Genomic DNA, 24,792 nt, shown 5'->3' on the forward strand with positions numbered 1-24,792 from the left:
AGTAACGTCAACCGAAGTTCAGGGTTATCCTTACTGTAAACTTAGAGATACACGGTTAGAAAATGAAAACTTTGAAGAACTAACTTATGATTCTCGAACAAATATGTGCATGTTTAGTGGTTCAGTGCCATTTTGAATAGTAAGGAGAAAGGCACAAGGGACTAAGCGTGATATAAAGATGGGGTATATCTATAAACTGTGCGTGTTTAATCTTGACGTCGTGTTTTGAACGTTACCGTGCGCCGTGGTGACAAAACATGTTGTTTTTAAAAAGGGGTAACAAAGATACTGTTCCATCAAATGGACTAAAACTTAGCATACCAATAACATAAGTGTTGGTACACATATTAATCTGTTAAGTATGACTTTCATGAAAAATATATGATAGACAGCCACATTGTCTTCGTATTTTTTGATTGACCCTCGTATATATATATATATATATATATATATATATATATATATATATATATATATATATATATATATATATATATATATATAACGAATTCGTTTTTTCAATACATCATTTACGTAAACGTGTCAAAGATTCGACGGTTGATTTATGCACGTACATGTAAGTAGCATTCATAAATTGTCTCAAAACAAGATTAGGTAAACAAAAAAAGCTTTTAATTCTAAAATGTTTGTTTCTTATTCAAAACCATCCAGAAGAAATATCAATTTTAATAGATTGAAATTCTAATGATTTCAACACCAATCTTTACTTGTCCAAAAAAAGGAACACACGAAAAAAGCAAATTGAGTACAATGAATACAGTTAATTTAAATTTTGTTTCTGAAAAATAAACTCCTGTGCCTCGTATTAATTATTTTTAGTACAGTGTACATTTAGTACATTATTATATGGCTTAGAATGTCCTTGTCTTAATTTTTTAAACGAGTAAAAATACTATTAAATTTGTTCAGATACAAAAAATGAAACACTATAGTGTCATTCAAGTTCTCATGTGCACATCAACGAAATTGCGACAAACAGACAGACTCCAAGGGCAGACCACTTTGAAAGTGGTACTGCTGCAGATTTGTCCTCCAATTCTTCGAATTCCACTCCTTTTTTGTACTCATAAGTTGTATAAAAGCAGTTGGATGCAACCTTGACCGATTGGTAGCTCTCATTGTTGAACGACCCAAACTGCAAACTACAATCCGAACCCACAACGTCGTTCAAGAGTTCATTAAAAATCATCCGGAATGATCCGTCGGCCCGTGATATAATGGAAAGATTGCCGATTCCGGCAGAATTCATTTGAAAGGTAAGGATCTGGCCGTTTATCTGTCCGATGGTCATAGTTCCGAAAACACGGCTTTCGTAAATCCCAACATACTTTGGGGTTTCGATTGGTATGGTTTCATCACGTGGCTGACTCCTGTTAAGTGGCACAATAGACGATGGATTTTTATACGGAGCAGGAAAACTACAGACGGTGTTATTATCCAGCCATTGGTTCTCTCCGAGAATGATGTCGGACAGGACGTAGGAGAGGGGTGCCAGATAGGTACGGTAATCATTGTACCACGGACCGTTAATGGAGATCGAAAACCCTGCATTTTTATCCGGGAAAAATCCAACGACCGCTGAATACCCGTACCAATTTCCCGGATGTAGGAGACGTTTGTGACCTAAAATTACAACGATTTCATCGTATTTTCGTTGCATAAATATGACTTATACACACATGAATTACTCAAAATTAGAACTAAATTTTATCTTACATTTTAAAAAAAATGTTTAATATGATAATTGGGTTAAGAATAATGATGCTTCTTTCAGTTTCAAATCCGAGTGCAAAGTCTATATCTTCTGCATGTAACATGTAACATGTAACATCTCTCTCTCTCTCTCTCTCTCTCTCTCTCTCTCTCTCTCTCTCTCTCTCTCTCTCTCTCTCTCTCTCTCTCTCTCTCTCTCTCTTACAAACGTTATCCAGCCATGTTTCGGTGTTATAGTTTAACAATTCAAGGTGTAACCTTACCTCTGTAGTATCCGCCATACCAGCCAAGACCGTACCAGGTTCCCGAGGCACTGACGGGGTAATCACTGTCCAAAGTGAACCTGCTCACTGACGATTCGTCGAGCAGCCTCTGAGCTTTGGTGATCTCTTTGAACAAATCGGGATGGATGAGCTGAGTCTGGTTCGCTGTCTTTCCACCGGAAGCCATGAATTGGACCCATTTCCCGAGATCTTCTGCTGAAGCAGATACACAACCGGCCGGCCCGACGTCCCCTATCCTTGTGTGAACAAAAAGTCATGTTTAAAAAGTCTCATAAAATATGTCACCCTCAATACCCTTTTAGAATTGTTGTGCTGTTCGCGAGAACTTAATGGAAGCGTTAAAATTCTTGAGATTGCTGCCCAACAAAATTAACAAATTACCATACATGGAATGGTAGATAACTCAATCAACGCCCCCCCCCCACCCTCCTTTATGCTTAATAATTCTGCTCTACCAAATGCTGTATGGCTGCATGAGTAACAGATGTAATAAAAGGGTTTGAAAACTGAATACGATTGACACACTTGACCTAAGAAGTTTTTTAGTTTTAAATAAAATGTGTACACTGTCTTAATGCCTGTAATAAATGAAAGACTAATTGCATCATAATGCTAACTCATTTTAAGCATATGCATATATTTCTAATCATATAATATTATTACTATCGATGTTTTACTACATGAAATTCATTAATTTTTGATGAATTTTTGATGAATTTTTTTAAATTAATTTTTGATTAATAAGTATTTAAGACAATTCTAAAAAAAACTGAAATTCGGTCTGGCGTTAAATGTCGGGCCCTGTAGTTATATTCTTACTTGTATATACGAGAATCTCCAACCTCCAACTTCCCGTTCTTAAAATGGTACGGAAGTGCGTAGTTGGTCTGGGAGCTTGTTGGGTATATTTCCGTTCCACAAGACGCCTGACTCATCCCTAAAGCAGCCACAATCTTACTGTTTACAAGGCTTTCATATCCTTGGCCAGTTCGCTTTTCTCCGACATGGCCTGCTATGGCGTAAAGGAGATTGTTGAAGATCCATTGCTCTCGGAATGGAGAGAGTGTAGGCAAATACTGAAGCCTCCTGAAATGTGTAAAGAAAACATATGAGGAATGAAGGAATTATTGATTCGTTAGATCCATTTTTAACAATACCTTGGACTTTCGGTAGGATATAACTATCTTTTACTTGCGTGAAAACAAGTTGAATATGAGGCTGATTTCAAAAGATATATACACATGTTGCGTAATCTTAGCCCAGAAGCCAGTAAAATCTTGGTTTTATTTCATTCCTTCAATTTTAATTTGTAATATATTCAAAAACCAGATCAATGGCCAGGTACATCAGGTACAATTTGCAATTATATGTAAACATATATTAGCACAAAAAAGGTCCACAAGTGTATATACATGTATGAAAGTAAAGTCAGTTGTAAAAACTTTAGAAATAAAAGAACACGTTCCCTATATAACTGATATATAGCTAACGTAGTATTGAACTCTTATTAAAATATTAGTCAAATTCTCCTTACTTGACAAATTCTGCACGACCTATCCTCTGTATACCTGTGTACACGTCAGTATCGCTGAGTCCAGTCCGATGGCTCAACAGGTCTTTGATTGTCATCTCAGTACGCAGGTAATCATTAGTCAGTCTGAAGTCATCTCCGAATATGGAGGACAGTTTGGTGTCCCAATTAAAGCTGAAGTCAAGATACAGTTCAGATAAAGTGCCATATTAAAGGGGCATGGTCACGATTTTGGACAAAAATTATTTTTCCGATTTTAATATTTACAATGCTTCAGTAGAGCATTTCTAATAGTCAATCAAAATTTGAGTGTCATTCGTTGAGTTATAAGCGAATTACAGAGCTTACAATTCTTTGCTATGTAAACAAAGCGTTCGTTTACATTTTGAATGTTGAAGTGAAAATTCAAGTTTTAGACCAAAAATGAATGTGTTAAACGTTAGGAACTGTTCATCTATAATCAAAATGAATAAGAAAATTTGACAAATCAGCTTAAAAATATTTTTAACTGGTATATTGAACCTATGTAAACAAATACAGGGTACGAGCCTTGTTTACATGACAAAGAATTTTTCTTATAACTCCATGAATGACTCTCAAATTTCATTTGATCAATAAGACTGCATTTTTAAAGCACTGTAAATAATAAAATCAGAAAATTAGAATTTGGCCAAAATCGTGACCACGCCCCTTTAAGAAGTTGGGCGGGCTTTATGGGATATGTTTCCCTATATAAATGTACCATCTAAAAATGATGCGTTTTTATTTCATATAAAGTATTATTTTTATCTTTTTAATCATAACAAAGAATCACATGCATACATCTTTGTATCACTTGATAAATCATCGATTAAATATTTTTTTTCAGGTTACTCATCTTTGATAAAATGATAATTATTCATAACTTCGCCAATGCAAAGATTCATTTGAACCAATGAAGCACATTTTGTCAATAAATATTACATGTGTAGTTATAGAGAATACACAAGAGACTGTTTTTCAAATTCATAGTGATTTGATTTTTTTTTATTTGCAAGGTGGGGGTGTAAAAAGTCATCGCTATGAACCTGTTTGCTGTATTCCTGGTTTCGGTCATTAGAACACCCAATAAGGCGGAAGTGAAGGCTTTACCCACGGATGCGAGGTAGGCCGGAGTCTGGGAGGTCCAATTGAGAGGCGGATCCAAGCGAGCATGACCATAGCCCTTAGCGAAAAAATCTCCTCCCCGAACCATCGACACACTCATTCCTGTATAAGACGAAACGAACGTCCTCCTTAACATGAATCTTTATACAGAGCTCTTCATACAAAGGAGATCAATAAAGTCTTAATATTGCCACGACCATCAAGCCATCTTAAAATTCAAAATGCATGGCTCATGATTATATAGATTTTATCTCACACGTTTAGAGTAATACCGATACATGTACTCGTGTGATAAACATTTGCTATAAATTATTTCTAAATTGATGACAAATTAATCCTTAGATCTGCCTTAATTAACTTTTACATAATTTATGGTATTTTCATTTTTACGCTAACAATTAGTTAAACAAATAAGCAAGATAGGTTAGCTTTACCATTTTATCCTTTTCCTTTATTTTCATACAGATCTCGCGCTCTTTTTTTAGGAGATTAGAATAGGCTAAAAATGGCCTCTACCATCGAACCCTCTTAAAACGGCTTTTTTGTGAAATGTTTTGCTTGCGATTGAAGGAACCGCAAAACATAGCAAAAAAGTAGCAGTAAAAACGAGTTAAACGGTGATGGAACACATTTCACAGTGTAAAGGAGATATTGGGTAGATGTATAACAAAAATAGTGTAATTTTAAAGGAATTAAGTTTTGTCAGTATCACTTTCACACATGCCAAAAAGGTTGTGGAAAAATTAAGTTTTGACAGCATCACTTTAAAACATGCCAAAAAAAAAGGGTTTGCAAGTAACGGTGCAAAAAATCTCACACTAGATTTAGACTTATTTTGACAATCTCCTGATAAATTCAGTTCAAATGATTGATAACTATAAAAAAAACTCTTTAAAAACTCTTTAGGCAATTTGCCTCTTAAGTTGTGATTTCACTATTTTAAGTATGGATCTAACACCAATTTAACTTCAATAATCGAAGCCAAAAAAATATTCTCAAAATAATGTAACATATAGAAAGTTGAACCTTACCTTAAGTTTTGTTTTATTTTTATGCTTGTCAATGATATTTTGGATAATTCTAAAACCATGCTGCGTGCCTGAAACCTCTTTTCTTTTTTTTTTGGGGGGGGGGGGGGGAGGGAGGTTACAGATATTGTGCGACGAAATTCTGAACTTGTTTGCACGTAAGGAATTGTACTTAAATGGTTTATATTATGTCAATATTTATGTTACAGTATACATGTATCTAGAGCTGTAATCAGTAACTTAATATGATTAACTCAAGAAATGACTCCTATAATATATTAAATACGATTTAATATATATGTTATATTTTTGTTTATTTTTATGATTTTCTATACAGAATATTTTAAGGAAAGTGTTTTTAGCCGCATCCTCCCGCTATAAACACTTACCTGGAATGTTCTTGCATCCCATCACAGCGCTAACCATTGCGTCAACCAGGTCAGTCTCATTTTGGAAGAAGCTGCCCTGACCCGAAGCAAACGTACACAGCACAACCAAAACGGTCATCAAATGTTGCGCATTCATGGTCCTATGAATGCTAAATGTATAAACAAAACCAGAATGAGCATGTATTACCTTCGTAAACATCCTACCAGGACTTTTGTTCCCAGGACTATTGTTTCCTAGTAACTGTATATAAGTATATTTCACATGAGAAGAAAAGGATGTTTTCAAATGAAATAATAGGAGGACCTAGAAGCATATATAGAAAGCTAATACATGTAGTAACTGTATAACATTATTATAAGGTTGATTCAACCCCGGATAAAACAATAACGCCATTACCTCGCTGAGAACTAATGTTATATACATGGAGTAGCATTCTTTTATTACAAGACACACCACAAGACACCTTTGCGACGTTAAGGTCGAAAAACACACCTTGAAAAAGTAACTCAAATTAACAGTAAATTATTTGATTCTTAAAGGTATAATAATAAATAAACTGTACATGTGTCAAATGTTTTTTGAATTTTGTGAATAAATAATGAATATCTAAAAAGAAATCTAATTCAGAAAGTAACAATAAAAGCCCCTTGGAGATTCGAACTCAGGATGTACGGATCACATGTCAGAGACTTTATCTACCCGGCTAAGAAGTAAGTTACATGATGCACCAATAAAATTCTTTTATTTAAACTAAATGTCGTTTCGATCAGAGGTCAGCCAATTTGTTGATGATGTTTTATTCCACCTGAAAGTCAGCACATAATTAAACAACGACAATAGCTTACTATACAAAATAAGAACGCCATACCTGTATTTTCAAAACAATATTAATTTGTCCTACAACAGTAGCAGTACCACAGTAAATGCGAAACAGTATAATACATTCTCAATTGATGTAAAAAAACAAAACAAAAAAAAACAGTCATATAAACCAGAACTTCCTGTATACAATAGTAAGAATGCAGGATTCAAGGAAACTACATGACTGAATAGAATATTATTTACGTTATTTACCTAAGTTATAAGGTAGCTAAATAAATCCCCAACAAGTGCTTCCATTCAAATAAATAAAATAATACATCACGTAGTAGACGTACTTCTATATATATGGACGTACAGTGTAATTCATGCAGCATTTCCTGAACCGAGGCAAACCGCAAACCGGTGCACCCTTATATAAGCTTAGGTTTGTTTTGTATAACACTTTATCGAAGTCCGCTATGTTAGAATTTTGTTAACGTATTTAAAATATGCAATTTAAAATTATGTACATGACACAAAGACACGATTCTGCATTAGGCTTATTTTCTTTGGTTTTTTTTTTAATTATTGAAACTCGTTTACAGTTTCATATATACATGTATATGGCATTGAAACAGATTAAAAAAAAACAAAAACAAAACAAACCCACAAAAACAAGTATATTACATAGTATTTTGTAGAAGAATTGTATAAGAGAAGGAGAAAGAAAAAATGATTACAAATTCAAAAGCTCACAAAATGAAAAAGCAAATAGGGTAAACATGTTTCATTTAGCGCCTATTTTGATATTTGGCGGGAAGTGGGTTTTGTCATGCATGTTGTTGTTCACGTCTGATCTGAGGAGCTGGAGAGACAATAAATTATCAAAAATAGAATAAGAATTTGTCACTTGAAACTGGAAAAATCTTGTCACACAAAATTTGTGTATAAAAAAATCTAGGATAAAGTTAGGTTTTTTTTTTTTTTTGGTTTTTTTTTTTTTGTTATTTGTTATTTTTTTTTTTTTTTTTTTTGGGGGGGGGGGGTATCCAATATCTGTAAACATAAACATGACACAAGCTTTCTCTACAAAAGGAAAATAAAAAATGAGTGCCCCGTATCTCGCTTATAACTTAACAACAAAAAGACAGAAAAAATTGGTTGACGATTAGAAATACCCTAATCAAATATTATAAACATAGAAAATCAAAAATAAAATATGAAACAAAAAAATTGTCACCACGCCTTTTTAGAAAATAAGTCCATATCATGCTTCGCGCAATAAAAACAGATTAATTTCCTGGTTGTTGACAAATAGAATTAATGTTTTAATGTGACAGGGACAAATCCAGGATTTGAACTTAGAGGTAACGCCATTTTTAGGCAAAGGGTCTGGGCAGGCCTGGTGGGGACCCAGGGGACGATTTTAAATTTTTAAACATTTGTGAAAATAAGACCTACAAAATCCCATCAAAACCCCCTACCATACAGAAATATAAGAATTAAACATTTCTTTTTTCTTACGGATGGCTATAAATTAATCAGTTTAAAAAAATTAAGTTCAATCGGACGATGTTTATGAAGTTGATAAAAACATAACCATGCCAGCTTGTATTGTATAATAAACATGGAAGAGTCGTGTTAGGCACTACATGTACCTAGTATAACAATATACTGAATAGTCGAATGTCTTGAGTGGTTACACTTGAACCCAAGGAGAGGGTAATTAAAATATCGGCTTTCTATGTACGTTACACTCGGGTATTTTTATTTCATACTACACCGTTGAAATCAATTTAATGTAGAGAAATTCCATGAGTTTCCAAATAGTTCATTATCAAGACTCGCAAGTTGTACTTTTACTTTGATCGAAGGAATATACGTATGTAATTTAAAAGTTGTTTAGACAATTTTAGAGGGGGCGCGCGCCGGGTACCCCCCCCCCCCCCGAATTCGCCAATGTGTGAAGTAAATTGATTCAAATTTAGTTTCAATTTTCTATGGATCAAACGTATAATTAAAAGAGGCTGGTTGGTAAAGAAAAAATAACGATTAGAGTTATCTTTAAAGTTTAGATTTAGATTACTTATTCTTCTTGAAGTCATAAACTAGGGAAGAACATTTTGGAATGATTTCCCAATAGAATTATAAATGAAATATGAAATTACTAGATAATCATTTACAAATTGCTTGGAACCTGTGAATTTAGCGAATATAAAACAACATCTCTCAAACAAATTTGTGCTCAAACTTAATTTAATTCACCAGGAAAAAAAGCAGATTTTCTTAGAACGCCTTCTTTCAAATCGCCGCTATAGATTTCAAATAAATGCACAACCAAAACTTGAAAGTGTACGGGGATGTTTCATCACAAACGACAGGAAAAAAGCCCAGATATCGTGCTAGGTGTTCTGAGTAACTTCCAAAATATAATAACTTAACTTAACTTAAAATAACTCAACTTAACGTAACTTAAAATATATCATGACAACATCTCCCATTATCAATCTTCCTTTTGAATATATACATGTATAAAGTAAATAAGGGCGTTTAAATATATGTGTAGGTTTTGTTAGAGGACTTGAGCACGCGTGACAGTTCAATTTGAATAAATATCAAGTATTCTCCTTTACACCACAAAGTCACTGACATTTTCAATATATGTATTAATGTGTTGCAGACATATTGTATCTTTAGGGTTATTAATATTTAAAAAAACAAACAACAAGTTAAAAAGTTCACTGGAATATAATCCCACCGCCTTTTCTCGATTCAGAGCAAGTTTTTTTCTTCTTACATTCTTACATATCCAGTACAGCTTTCGGTATCAATTTGACATTATAAAACATGGGGATCTGTGATGTCAAATTTTATATATATGGCTTAAAACGTAAAATTTTCGCAAAATTTGGCTTAAAACAATTCAGGCATTTTCTATATATTTGCATGATTTTACGCAAAACAACTATCACTCGTTCAAAATGTAACTTTGTACATGTCACACAGGACCTGTAGAACATGCCATAAAACCCATCAATTGTTTAAAATGTGAAAAATGAATAAAATATAACAAAAAGAAAAGTATAATAAAAATTCAAAAGATTTGCTTTTTCTGTCATTTTCGTCTAAAAAACTTCCGCGCGAAAAAATAGATCCCCTAAAAACTTGTTTGTTTCTTTAATTCAAATGGATTTTCTTTATGATTGTTGTGTATTTATGAAATTATAGTATTTCTGTGATGATTTAATCAATAAAATTATATTCATTTTAAATATAATGATCACCTGCGCAATGAAATCAAAGCGTAAGGAGTGAGATAACTTAAGTCAAATCTCGATGACTTACCCGCTGTATGCATACGTCATATATTCACACAGACGTTAAGTTGTTAACTCAATCAGTCCATGGTTCATAAATTAATGTATAAGGTTTACTACCAATCCGTAGTGGTATTAAAATTGTTTGTGTTTTAAGAAAGCTGATATGTACATTTTTATTCATATCTAAACCAAAGTTGTTAGATCTAAGGTAACTGTCTGATGATTAAGAATTCAAGAAGTGTTTTAAAAGATTAATGAATAAATCTTTTTATTTTTTATTTAATGTTTTGTAGGCTTAGGAAAAACTTGGCCTTATCAATCAGATCAAACGGTTTTCGGGGCCAGCGCAGGCAAAGTTTACAGCATTGATGTCGGTGGGGTCAAAATATGTCTAAAGTGTGTCTAGATATCTAAAACAAGATTTACAATGTACAATAATATTAGATTTGTTTGTTTGTTTGTATTTTTGTTTTTATTTTGAATATGCCGAATTTAATCATTGATTAACAAAACACTTTATTTTTTTTAAATTTTTTTTTCAGAGTTAAGTTGATTAAGCTTAAAATAATCATTGGAGAGCCTTGTTTCAGGGTTTATAAAAATAATCTAATTATCTGCGGGTGATTTGCAGTAATCAATCAATAACGACAAACAATTAATTTTCATGTATAAAATTAGTCATATAATTGGTTAAACACGGAACAAACAAACAGCTAGGAAAATGAATCAAGTTAGAGAGCATCAGACCTAAAGAACTTGTGTATCATTCAAAGTTAATACAGGAGGATAGAATGGAAAATATAGTGACGTTTGGTTTTGCATATCTGTCACTATTTCAACTTTTTCAGGCTTTGCCTGTGCAACCTTGTACAGGGTAAGTAATCTGTTTCGCTTAATTGATCGATATTTGAGAGGATTGGTTTCTAACCATGTTAAACTGGTAATATCAAAATTATTGTAGAGCAAACGGAACATCATGTTGCATCGGGTTCAAATGGAATCCTGCACAAAAGAAGTGTCTACGTAAATATACAACTATGCTGAACAAAAATGTTTTCTTATAAAAAATAAGTGCTTTTTGATTAATCAAACTACTATTGAAAGTTAGATGTAACGTTTTGATATTTTAATAAAAATGATAGTCTTTTATCTATTTGTTTAATGTTATTAAGATCTGTAGATTTCATATCATTTGGTCATAAAATGAATTTGAAATGTTCTTATAAAGAAGAGTTATTATTCCCAACAGCTTGAGAAATCATGACTTATCGCACACTTGTTATTACTGTATCTAACTCACTTTGTTTCGTTAGCTAGCACGATTATATTGAATAAAACGTCGTGTAAAAGTAGTAGTTTGTCTAATAGTTTATGTGGCTAGTGCTTCATAAATCGAATCAATGTTCTTTTTTTTTAATAGCATGTGAAAAGGGTTATATAGGGCGTTACTGTGAAATTCAGTGTCCTTACCCATCTTATGGATTTCACTGTCAGATGAAATGTAACTGCATTGCCCAACATTGTGATCCTGTCAATGGCTGTAAACTATCAACAACAGGTATGCAGATGTTTCTAACATAAATATATAGTACTCTATTTATACCTTTATACAAACGTGTGTACAGTTTTGTATCCATCATTTATTTCGAATAATTCTTCATTAGGTTTAGACCAGGATTCCAAAATGGTAACTACAGACCTATTGGAAACTGAAGACGGGGTCGCAAAAAGTAAAATAGATTTTAGATCAATCCAATGTACATATAATTAAAAAGAAAAAAGAATCATTATGTTTATTTAGCAGTATTTGCTTCTTACAGAATAACTAGCAAAACCATACACTATGATTAATCAAGAGAACAAATACCCACATCATGTTTAGGTTAAAAGTATGTCCATTAGACATGACCAATTATAATTCAAAATGTGTACATGATTGATTTGTTAATAAAATGCTTAGCCGTGCGGAAATGGCCAATAATCAAGGGATTATACTCAAAATGACAATTTACTTCCTGGATATATTCAAAATAATTACGTCAGCCTTTTTGAACAGCATATCAGTGCATTATGAAAATATAAATAAGGATACTTTGCTTAAAGATTTTCGAAAAATGTTTGTTTTGTCAATACTGTTTCACTTTTAAACATATACATGAACAATTAATTGAAAACATAGTTAAAGAACAAACGGATGGACGAAATCCAAGTTTTAAAAAAACCATCTGGGAGGTAGACAAATTTGTGTAATAGTAGTAATACTCTTTGAGTGTCTTTGAAATGTTCCGGAGATATAGTTGGAGTTAAGTACGTCCACTATTTAACATGCACCATTATCAAATCCGGCTTTAGTTATCTAAATTTTCAATCTGATGTATTATAAGCTGAATGCGTACATACACAGCAAGTAGCATGCAAAATTGCATTGTCATACTAGTTCTTTGGTTTTTAAAAGTATCATACTACCTTGAAGAAAATGTCGTTATTTTTATGATTTTTTTTTAATTTTACGCAGTAAATTAAAATAATAGATTTATAATATGGTCATCGTTAAAGCACGTTACTGTGTATTTATTACATTCACATGAAATTTTAATTTCACAATTTGTTTAGAGAGAGGAAACTTTTCTTTCACGCATTTCATTCAGCATTCTCTTTAACTACATAATAAGTATAAGTACCAGCACTTGTACAAAAAAAAATTATTTATACGCATCGTTGCTTGAAATTTTAAATACTTGTTTAGTCTGTAAAAAAGGATATAACGGAACAAACTGTGAGACAAGATGTCCTTACCCTTCGTATGGATTTGACTGTCAAAATCAATGCAACTGTATTGACAAAGGCTGTGATCATGTCAGCGGATGTATGCGATCAGCAAAAGGTAATCCATTGTGTTTATAATTATATTGAGAAGACTTAATATGATTTATATTACTTCAAACAACCATTAAGATTGCCAGTCAAGAACAGAAGTGGGTTTTGCTTGATACTTTTACTGATGTTTTTTAAGTGTGTGTTGCTGCAGGACAGATGCAATAATTAAAAAAAAATATTTATGTTTTACTTTCTGATCGGTCTAGAAGATGAGACAATACATGTATTGTGAATTCAATCGTTTTAAATGACTAGAATTGTTTATTTTTTAAAATCTATAATAGAATTATTAGGGGATAATTGTTTACATTAACTTGTATAAAATTTACTACAGAAGTCTTTACACTTCAGCTACATGTAATAATTTACCCTGGTAATGCCGAGTATGATATAACGGTATAATACAATAATATAAATTAAAAAAGTGGCGTCATATAAAACAAAAAACGCTAAACAGAAATATAAAGAAAGCTACAGGGGATAAAGGGTAGGTAATAGTGACGAAAAAATTGTGATCGTTTAAACTGTCTCCTAGAATCCTCTAAAGTGACGTAACGGTTGAAACTTGTTATGTGTACTGACCCACAAGGTTGATTGGACAACAAGCATTGCAGGTAACATCTGGGGCCTGCTTTTTTTAAAAGGCGTAAAGGACTGCGAACGATAGCATTGTCTAGCCGCCTAACTAAAAGTCATTTTTTGAAAGTTGTCTAATTAAAGTTAATTTTTGTAATAATGTAAACATTTATGTATATTTTTATTTAATGTAAATGATTTGGTCAAACAAAGAGAGATAATTTTGTATTTTGGGTTAAAATAGCTCATTTCATGATAAAAAATAACGGAAAACGGAAATGTTTTTAAAACATCCCCCCCCCCCATGAAACAAAAACTCCTTTTGAGGGGTTTTAATTATTGTTATTAAGCAAATTTTTACCAAAGGGTTTGTTGTTTCACGGGGGGGGGGGGGACATATGTCTACAGACCGCAATACATTCCAAAAAAAGAATTTTGCTTTGTAAATTTTTGAAAACTAACTAACAAATATGAATTGATATGAAATTTTACTTTAATATGTATCGTAAATATGTTATTATTAAATTTTTATGCACTAAATAAATTTTTCCTCACTCATAGATACCAATTTCAATGACATTTTTTTTAGACCCCGTGTTAGCAAAACTTTTGTTTTAAAATGAATAATTTGATTACAAATTTTATTTTGATATAAATTGATTAGGATATGATTATACTTTTTAGTAGAAAACTTAGTATTTGAATATTTGACAGGAATTCCAAAATATTTGGATGTAAAATGTAGGCGGGAAACGGGCGTTAGCGTTCCCAGTCCTTTGGGATGAGTAGGGTCTAAGTTGCGTTTCTGAAAGAGGCGTAAGTTAGGGTTTAAATGATGAACCCCTTAGGACAAAATACAAACTACATGCTAATAAATCACAATTAAGGAAATCTTTTAAAGTTTATATCATGTTATATGATTATTCAATAATCATGTATTTGTGTTTAGTTTTATCTTTACAGATATAGTAAGGTTGCATATTTCTGATCCCTCACCCTTAATATGCAAAATAAACTATGTTATTAAGTAAAAAAGTATGCCACTGTGTAATTTACTTATAACTGTTTCTATTAAGAAAGAGGATTTTCTATTCGTGTCCTCTTTTTTTCAGTGCAAAATGAAAAATGAACGCAATGCAATAACAGAAATGAACATGAATTGTATTCATTTTTGTTGTTGAACACAACATAAATTCGTAAACCCGCCATCTTTTTTACACAAAAGCACATTTTACAGTACCTTTAAACCTTCATATTCCACAATAACAGTCAAAACATTGGTGACTCCACCAACCTATTTCATCGAATATCTCACTTACAAATAAACTTGGTGGGTCCACCAATGATAAAATATTGGCGATTCTATTTTTTTTAAACAGCATCAAATATCTCATTCACACAGGGCCCTGGTGGTTCCACCAAAATTCAATTGTGAATTTGTCCGCATACAGTTTTGTATTTCATTCAAAGATTTGGTGAACCCACCAACAGAGCAATGATAGCAACACATGTCATCAAACATTTCCGTTTTAATGAAACCTTAATTGGTGATTCCACCTAAATACAAATATGCAATAATCATTTTGTCTTAAACTTTACTGATTAAATTTGGTGAACTCAGACTTTCATTATCCAAATATTTGGTGGATCCACCAAAATGAAATTATACAAACAAATATAGAGTACAAAGTTGGTGCATTCACCAAAAGTTTCTAAACATTCATCGATGGCACTAAATAAACAGAAACACCTAAATACATGTCAGTTTATATACAAAACAAGAAAGTTGGTGAAGCCACCAAAAAGATTGACAAAATTCAAAATACCCCTACTTGGTGGATCCACCAGATATCAAGTTACAAACAGATTACAAAGTTGGTGGATTCACCAAAGAAACCCCCGGCCGGTAACAATTAGTTTATTGCTGCTATTGAATATATAATTGGTGGGCCCACCAATATGAATGCTATGTTCAGTTTACATAAAAGATCAGAAAGTTGGTGAATCCACCAGAAAGATCAACATATCATCATAACTCATAATTGCCTTTGGATTTACAAAGCCATCAAAAAAGGGAAAAACGTGTAGAAAGAAATTTCAAAGAATATTGAAATACATGTATCATGAAGTGTTTTTGAATTACAGTAGTGAAACATTTTATTACTTGCTTTAAACAAAGGGTTTACTTGTAACTTTTTCATCATCCATGATCACGTTTTGTATTGTGTCTGCACGTATTTTCTCTTTTTCATTTTTCATGAAGAGTTGACTATTTAGAAAACATTTGACATATTTCCTGCGCATGTGCGAAAAAATGTCTCTATCTATTAACAGCATTGTTTCTTTCTGTTCTTATACAGCTTAGTTTTTTTTCACAGATGATTTGTAGTAATAAATATGACAACTTATTGACCATTTCCAATCAGTCAAGTGGATTAAACTTCTTTCTTACAAAATGCAGTTAAAGATAAATGGGAAAAGTTTTGGTATTCCTCTTATGCTACGAATTTTGCGACACTTAAACCATGTTTGTTTACCTCCTTTGGGTTTCTTGTTACATGTAGGAGAGTCATCCATCCTTATGTAGAACGTTCTCACTATCTAATCGTTGTTTGTAATCTTGTAGTGAAGTGGACGAGTAAATTTTCTCAATTCACACATATTATTTTTCATCAGGGTGTTAATGTCATACTTAAATGAATAATCATGTTGACGTTAAGAAAAAGCTCAATGGGATCATCGGACGTTTCGGCATCACCTACTCCTCGGTTTTTTAGCCTCATTGCTGAATCATGCATTAACATCCTCATGTGCATAAGAAAATGTGCACCTGAAAATACATAATTTTTTTCAATCTTTTTAATTAGATCTTCGATAAAGGCAACAAATCTATGTTTCCTATATCAAAAGTGATGATGCATTTCTATCCTTACAAATGAATACATTTTGCCAATAAAATAATGAAGTAACTGCTTACACCTTCTGTATTTTAAGTCGTGTTAGAAAATGTCCTTAAGCTATAATTTCATTTTTGCTTGATCAATACATGTAATTATTGTAAAATAAAAAAAAACCTACTATCATTTTTGCAATAGTATAAATGAAAGTGAGGTAGTGGTCACGCTTTGGCGGATTCATGTCAGTGGGAGTTACCATAAAAATATATACTTGAAATGAAATAATATTTAATTATTTAGCGAAAACTTTTTACGTGGATCAACTAACAAAAAATCATAGAAGATAGTTTAGGGCGAGTTCATCAAGTTTCGGGCATATACATTGGATCGGACAACTTAGGTTCAAAATCTATCCCCATGGGACCGTTTCACAAAGCATGATTTTAACTAAGTTACATGTATATTTTGTGAAAAAAAAAACTTTTTCTGAAGTCTCTTGCTTATCCGTTTCACTATTCAAGTCTTGTCTTAGGAAATTCCTAAGTTATATCTTCACTTTAAGACAGGTAAATCGATGTCTTATCAAACTTAACATGACGACTGTTTATGTTCTACTGAACAAGCTGAAATGAATTATACGCAAATTAAAGCACATTAAAGTGGAACAAAAATAACAAATTACACGCATCATTAAAACCTTTTCCACTTTACTAGTACTTCTTAACTAAAACTTCAGAAGTAAAAATATACATAATATATATCGTCAATTAATTTCTCTGGTTTAGATTTTAGATTTTTACATTTTGTAGATTATCTGGTCACACCAGAATTTTTAATTTTGGAGTAAGCATATCTGTATATGTTAACACGGGCTCTTTATAATGGACCAACTATAGACAAAAAATAAATTCGATCGTAAAAATTTCAGCAGTGACCAATCTCAATTGATTTATGCGGTCATGTCCATATAATATTTAAAACTAAGAAATATATGTACATGTGGCAAAAAAATAAGAAAGATACTTTGAGCAATGCATTAAATTAAAAAGAAATACCGTTTACAAAGAACATACGGGTTTATTACGTAATTTTTATCAGCTCGCTTATACATGTAAATGGAAAATTTGATACAAAATATCAGTACATGTATATGTTTTTAGACATTACACTATTTACACTCAATGTAAGCATTTTTTTCTAGCTGAATAACGGAATGCATTTTTATATTCACTTATAAAGTTTACATTCGTGTCATATTGAAAAGAATTTATACATGATCGGTACTTATTAAGAATTAACAATATGATATGAAAGTGATTTACAATGTATCTTAATTAAGATAAGTCAACTGTGCTACGCTAAGAAAGTTTTGTGAAACAGCTATGATATAAACATCAGTAAAGTCCTCAGTTATAAATTAGGCATATCATAAGTTCTATCTAATGAATCATCTTTGGAAATCTTTGTGAAACGGGCACCAGGAGTGTGGGGGATTTTTTCTTCTTCTCGAAAACAGTCTTTTATCTGATACATTTAATTTGGAACGGTGATAAAACTCAATAGTGACATTTAACCTAAAGAACAAAATCTAGAAGAGATACGTCCCACTAATCATCCCCTTCCCCTTCTGTAATCAATGTCCTAATGCATGTACAGCTGTATTTATGCGATTATGGGTTCATATTTAATACAATAGATATTGCAAAAACGGTAATATTTCCAGCAGCATTATTAAACTGCATATTGAACAGTGGAAAGCCAGAAAAGTTTGTATTTTTTCCCGTCAGATGCAACAAAAAAAAATCTAAGCAACATACATGTACATCAACTGAATACAATTATATATGATCAATTTCAGTTAAGTTTTTAAGCATGGTCAACTCCTCAGAATATCACACCAGTTGCTACTTTATTTCATTTTTAAACCATAAGTCAAGGAAAAGAAATAAGGAAAAATTCGGACACAGTATAACGTACAAAAAAATCTTGATGAACACAGAAAGCCCCTTAATGTTTTTCATCTAGTATATCAAATACGTATCATTTGTTAAACATGGATTTTATTTTACTACTTCCATCCCATAATTTACATGTTAACTGCCTGTGAATTCATTTTACTATTTATAAAAGAAGTTGTTGTTAATTGAATAATTAAGATATTTTGGGTAAATCAATAAAATCTGAATTTCAATTCAACTGCGGTCAATTTGGATACAGATGACTTAAATAATCAGAATACATAGAGACTGTCAAGAATATTTTTTTCCTTAGCTAACGAAAATCAGCATAAACCTAATTAATATAGTACAAACAGATTCTTTATCAGTTGTTATCAATTTTTCGATGAAAATCAATTCTTGAATAGGACACAATTTTATAATGTAAAAACTTTTACAAAAAGCTGATGCATTAATTAAAATTTAGCGTTTAACTTTATACATCAAAATGTCGCAAAGTTTGATTCATAAAAAGCAATTTGAAATGAAATTTCATTGTTTTGTGTACACGTCATATTTATTTTCTGTTATAAAAAAACTAAGCTAGGGAAACAACATTTTTATTTACATGAGGCCACACGACCTAAACGATTATATGAGTAACTTTAGCCATGCTGTTAAATTGGAGATTTTTTCGAAGCTATATTTATACCTTATATCCCAACCTTTTTCGTATGTCACAAAATTTGCAAAAAATATGAAAATTTTGTAACTTCTTGTATTATCGTCAGCCATTTTCTGCGATTAAAAAAAAACTAGGCAGTAGCATTCAAATTTGAATATAATTGTTGCAAAAAAGCGATTATTTAATTATCGCAAAAATGACCAGATATACATTATTGTCGTGATTATCCCCCAGCACAAATTTCAACAATTAACAATCGTTATGAAGTTCAAGTTGGTCGTCTGCATAAATAATATTATTTCTTTTCTAGTCCAGCTAATCTTAATTATTTAAATTAAAGTTTGTGACTTAAGTTAATATTAAGAAGTATCTAAATCAATGTTCAACATCAACATCAACTTGAATTTATATGAAATAATGAGATAATGCGCAGTGCGTATCTCGGCTGAGCTGGGCAAGGCACGTAAATAACATGAATAAGGATAAGATAAAAGTCCGATATTTGTTTGGATGACAAAAATTAATTTCTCATTTCGACAGATTATTAATTCAGTTCATAGACAAGTAGTTATTTTAGGGGTTTTTTAATTACTTACTATAAGGACATTGTATACTAAAAGTTCCTGTATATTTTTTATTGCAACTTTCATATAATTGAACATATGTTTTTTCAGTTATTTGATTTTTAACAGGGATTTGCCTTGTATATTTGGTATTTTTACAGACAAAAACATGAATATCGCTGCACACAAAACTTGGTCTGTATGATGCATACAAAATCAGTACTCTGTTTTGCATCAGAGCTCTGGGAGATTGTACATTCATGTTGTTCAATTCTAAATTTCATTAATACTTCAAGTGACCTTGAATTACTTAACATGTGATCATTATCTGTCATACATTATTGTAGAAAATGGGATCCTCAGTGACGTTGAGATTTATACATAAATGCAGTTTTTTGTAGGCCTATATAAACTCTACATAAATAACATTTTTCTGTATGGCAATACTATTTAAATGATAGAGAACAGTGGTCATACGTAAATAGAAAGAGCTATGTTCACTTAATCCATACAACGGTTTTGTCTATATCCCAACTACATGTACATGTTTTTGTTATATAAACAAGACACTTAAGGGGGGGGGGGCATTTTAAAGTTTGATTCGAGATCCATGTTTTATTAATCAAAATATGAAAAACAAATATTGCAGATAATATTTGCAATTCATTTCTTTCATAAATATATCATTATAAATACCGGTATGCATCACATTAAACTAAATGTGTGCTCTTTTCGAATTTGCGAAAATGTTCTGAATTTTCATGTAGCCTTTATTAAACGTTTTTCTTAGTTTATGAAAATCAAACCTTTTTACATAATACTTGTGTTTCTTTGACAGACCTTTGAAGACTACGACGAATTAATCTAGCTCGAAGTTCTGTAGCTTCATGTCCAAATATTGATGCAGTATTGTGATTTTTTTAAAGGAAGACTCATAACATAATCTTTACTTTATAAAAGGATATATTTATAAACGTTTAGTGTATGACAACCTACCTTCAGGTAATGCTTTTGAATGGATCCTTTCAGCCAGTAGATTCATTAACAGGCGCTTGAATATTGGTATTGTGACATCTGATTCAGACGTAGGATTATGATCACAGCAACTTCCGAGTCCGAGCGTGTAGCCTTTTACGTGGTGTTCGAGAAAATCGCGGCACATAACGGTGGAGGCTTTGTAAGAGTCTTCTAAACGGAAAAAAGGAACATTAGAATAATTTGACAGTGTCTTAACATGGTCAATACAGACGTATTTGACAAATCGCCGAGAGAAATGCCGAGATTACCACCAATGTTATTGAGACATTTTTCCTAAAAATGCACTGCATGAAAAAGAAATTCCAAATTTAACTATAGAGTTATTTGCCAACAGGCATGAAAGGTTTTCGAAGCCTTCCGATGTTCTGACACAATCGGATTGTTCTCGGCATGACCCGCTATCCAAAAGAGAAACGTCAAAAGTAATCTTCACAATCGTCTGTTCCTTGACCCATTTTTTCAGCGTCCACATCGTTAGTATGAATGTAGGGAATTCTTAAGATTGTGTTTTTATTGGTTCGAAAAAAAGCAAAATATTCGTGACGTAAAATTTGTACTCAAAGTAGTCTATTTTCTCTTTATATTTTAACTTCAACAATTTAAAAACGTACCTTTGACTTAGGATTTTTCTTCTCTTCATCCATGATTTACATGCAGTAATCAAATACGTTGTTTGTATCCTCGAAATGCAAAGCTTGTAAACATCTGATAAAATTCTATAGCGCGGACCGACCTGTTTATGCAAATACAAAAACGACACAGCATGGCTCCACGGCAACCGTTCTACACTAATTAGGCCGCACCTTAGACCACTCACTCAGTCTAGATTTATTTCCCAATGAACAACAGACGTGTCTTCTTTCGATATTTAACATGCTTTACGATCTATCAAAGTCTCTCTCTCTCTCTCTCTCTCTCTCTCTCCCTCCCTCTCTCTCTCTCTCTCTCTCTCTCTCTCTCATTTAATTCAAGTGTTTTGATAAACGGAAGAGACGTTACTTTATGTCACACACTTTTATATCAGAGAGAGAGAGAGAGAGAGAGAGACAGGTACATTTACATGTAGGCAAACAAACGGACAAATAGACACTATTTGTACATTGTAATTTGTAAGCATACAGCCATAAGATAAGTCATGACATTTGACTCACGGGTTTGTAAAACTTTGCAAGGCTAACAGAGTTGTTCACATAAAATTTCTTATTAATATCAAAAACTAACTCACAATGTTATACGAGGATTGTCCCAAAATTGCGTAGATAAGTAGCGTTATTCACTCAGTAATGAAAATAAAAAATGAAAAGTTAAAATCAGCATAAAGAAATGAATATCGTGACGAAAAGTACTTTTCAAATTAAATAATAAAGAAATTAAAAAGAGGATAAAACTTGTTCATGCTCATTTTTTTTCACCCATAAAAAATTGTTTCATTTCGTAGTAAAATGGCGACGTCAGCGTTTGGGGCGACGCAAAAAAATCAACTTTTGTAATGATCTTTAAACAGATCTTAAGGAGATATAAAAGTATATAAAATTTACATAATTGCTTAGAAATGAAATTTGTGATCAAATAGTCAAGCAACAAAGAAACATATAAGTTGTCATACGAGTAAGATGACATCATGTGCATGGAGAAAAACCTCCAGCTATAGACAGACGTTATACAATAGTAATTGATGCAGGCATGTTTGTAAACGAGACATCGTAAATATGCATGTGGGGAACATGTTCAAGGAAAATGTTTTCTCTGATGTTGTTAAAAAATAAAACGATTACTCTAAGTTTTCCCCATGTAATTTGAGGATATGTACATGTATCATAAAGCTTCCGTGAATAATAAGACTTATACTTTTTTATTACCTTATCTAAGGGATTTTGTTGTTTTATTACAAATTAAATATTTGCGTCTATTTTGAACTGCCGGTAAATAGACTGCGATCCATTAGGCCGCCGGTCAATAGACTTTGATCTATTGGACCACCGGTCAATAGACTGCGATCTATTGGACCGCCGGTCAATAGACTGTGATCTTGCCGTTGGCCCCGGGCAATAGATCATACTGAGTTGTTCCCTGCACCTCGGGAAAAATATTCTGGTCTATTGACTGCTCAAGCATTAAATAATTGTATAATAATTGATCTGAAGTATAAGCCTAATAATTGTAAGGATGTAATCTCTCTCTCTCTCTCTTTCTCTCTCTCTCTCTCTCTCTCTCTCTCTCTCTGTCTCTCTCTTTTTAAAAACAATAAATAAGCAAAAGTACGTGCAGTATTGTTGATCCTGGCGGTGATTTAGAGGAACAACGATTCTTCTATATATGGAAGGTATGTCGGCATACCTATGTCAGATGGTACCGACGATGACCAGGGAATAGGCAGAGCTAGGCTTTACGAATTAAACATGGTTTACGGTTGGAAGTCTGTCATTTGTTCAGAGAGTCAACACAGTCCGTGATTTTATAGGAGAAAACATTTTTATTGATTCCGGAAATATTCACTTATCTCCATCTCATTTATTTTACATACACACAATTGTGAACGTATGAACAATGTAAAATCATTAATTATATGTAAGTATAAATATTTGTAAATGTATTTTATTTCCCTTAAATCAAGCTACAAAAGAGCAAAAACGTATGCTAAGAAATCTTTTTTTAAGTCTCAATGGTTATCGCGTGAGCGAAAACCATTTTCTACATTGTAACAATTGTATTTCTTAATTGAACAGCAATAGTTATTGCAATCTCCTAAATTTGATGAATAATTCAAAACAGAAACAATTTCCGTATCAAAAGGATGTCAAGATACTTGAATTTGAAGTCGCCCCTTATTGGCCACTCTTTCTGAATTATAAACCTTTACTTACTAGACAAATATCTACTTCTTTGTTTTTTCTTTTTTTTATCTCACCAAAAACTTACAGATCATTATATGTTACGACATGTAGATGCCTCATTTGAATTTCTCTCTCTCTCTCTCTCTCTCTCTCTCTCTCTCTCTCTCTCTCTCTCTCTCTCTCTTTCTGAGAATCTGGATGATGGTTAACCCTAACCCAGACCGACCATGCAGACACAGGGAAATCGCTTCTGTCTTCTGCTTGTCCCCCCCCCCCCCTCCGATTTTGATGAGTGCCGATTTTGTAGTGGAGAATTTCATCAGGGAAAGTGCGATTTCTCCATTTCACGGGGAATGCCCCTTCTTAATACATGTTCATGTATCTTCCCACCGAGCGCCGGATATTGCCATTTCGTCCGAAAGGTCTGTGGATCCGTGCTGCGAGTAAGTCATCGCTTCGAGCACCGGAGCAGACTTGCCGGACCATAGACGCAAAGCCTCTGCGTACAGGCCATTCTTCCCCGTCTGCCGCTGTATCCGTAGCGCCGGCTCGGACAAGACGAGCATCACCATAGAGCCTATGCGGAGTCGGGCGTCAACGGGTACGTTCTGAGTTCGCTTCGGCGGGCTACCGCACCCGGAGCCGGGCCTAAAACAGCACTGTCTTTGTGTTGCCGGTCCTTCCAGACTGAAGAAAACTTTCCCAGAGTCAGAGTGAGCCTCAGGGTTAAATTGATTTGCTAAATCTGAACAACTTTTTTTCAAGGTCAGGTTAAAAAAAAATTACATTAAGTTATTCGCGTTCGCTAAATTATTTTCATTCAGTTACAATTTGTTGAATACGGGATAACAACAACCAATATTTTTATCATAGTAAAACACATATACATGTATATACACTGATGTATCCACACGTGTAACACCTGCGCGCGTGCGAGGGATGGGGTATCTGGCTTTGGTGTGAATAAATGCAACAAGGGTTTGCAATTTACCCATTTACATGAGACCATGAAGTCAGATGAAAGATATATCCAAAGATTGTTTTGTGTGGATATTTTGTTTTATTACTTACCGAACTTTATCATGTTTAATTATATTTCAGAGAGAGAGAGAGAGAGAGAGAGAGAGAGAGGGAGAGAGGGGGGCTCAACT

General features: G+C 32.7%; 1 protein-coding gene and 1 long non-coding RNA gene across 2 annotated transcripts; both read right to left on the reverse strand.

Annotated features, from left to right (window-relative positions):
- Positions 1–705: 705 nt before the first annotated feature.
- On the reverse strand, positions 706–7,277 carry LOC105339291 (uncharacterized). The gene is made up of 7 exons (XM_011444762.4): positions 7,188–7,277; positions 6,113–6,261; positions 4,617–4,797; positions 3,553–3,723; positions 2,838–3,104; positions 1,998–2,254; positions 706–1,644 (listed from the first exon to the last, which is right to left on the reverse strand). Exons 2-7 carry the CDS (start codon positions 6,246–6,248, stop codon positions 968–970), a joined length of 1,689 nt encoding a protein of 562 aa, XP_011443064.4. The 5' UTR covers positions 6,249–6,261; positions 7,188–7,277; the 3' UTR covers positions 706–967.
- Positions 7,278–15,952: 8,675 nt separating this feature from the next.
- Positions 15,953–23,083, reverse strand: LOC136272307 (uncharacterized). The gene is made up of 3 exons (XR_010710280.1): positions 21,419–23,083; positions 20,766–20,957; positions 15,953–16,517 (listed from the first exon to the last, which is right to left on the reverse strand). It is a non-coding gene; the product is annotated as an uncharacterized lncRNA (long non-coding RNA).
- Between the last annotated feature and the right edge of the window lie 1,709 nt (positions 23,084–24,792).

The sequence above is a fragment of the Magallana gigas genome, chromosome 10, assembly GCF_963853765.1.
Source record: "Magallana gigas chromosome 10, xbMagGiga1.1, whole genome shotgun sequence".
Classification (NCBI taxonomy): Eukaryota; Metazoa; Mollusca; class Bivalvia; order Ostreida; family Ostreidae; genus Magallana; species Magallana gigas.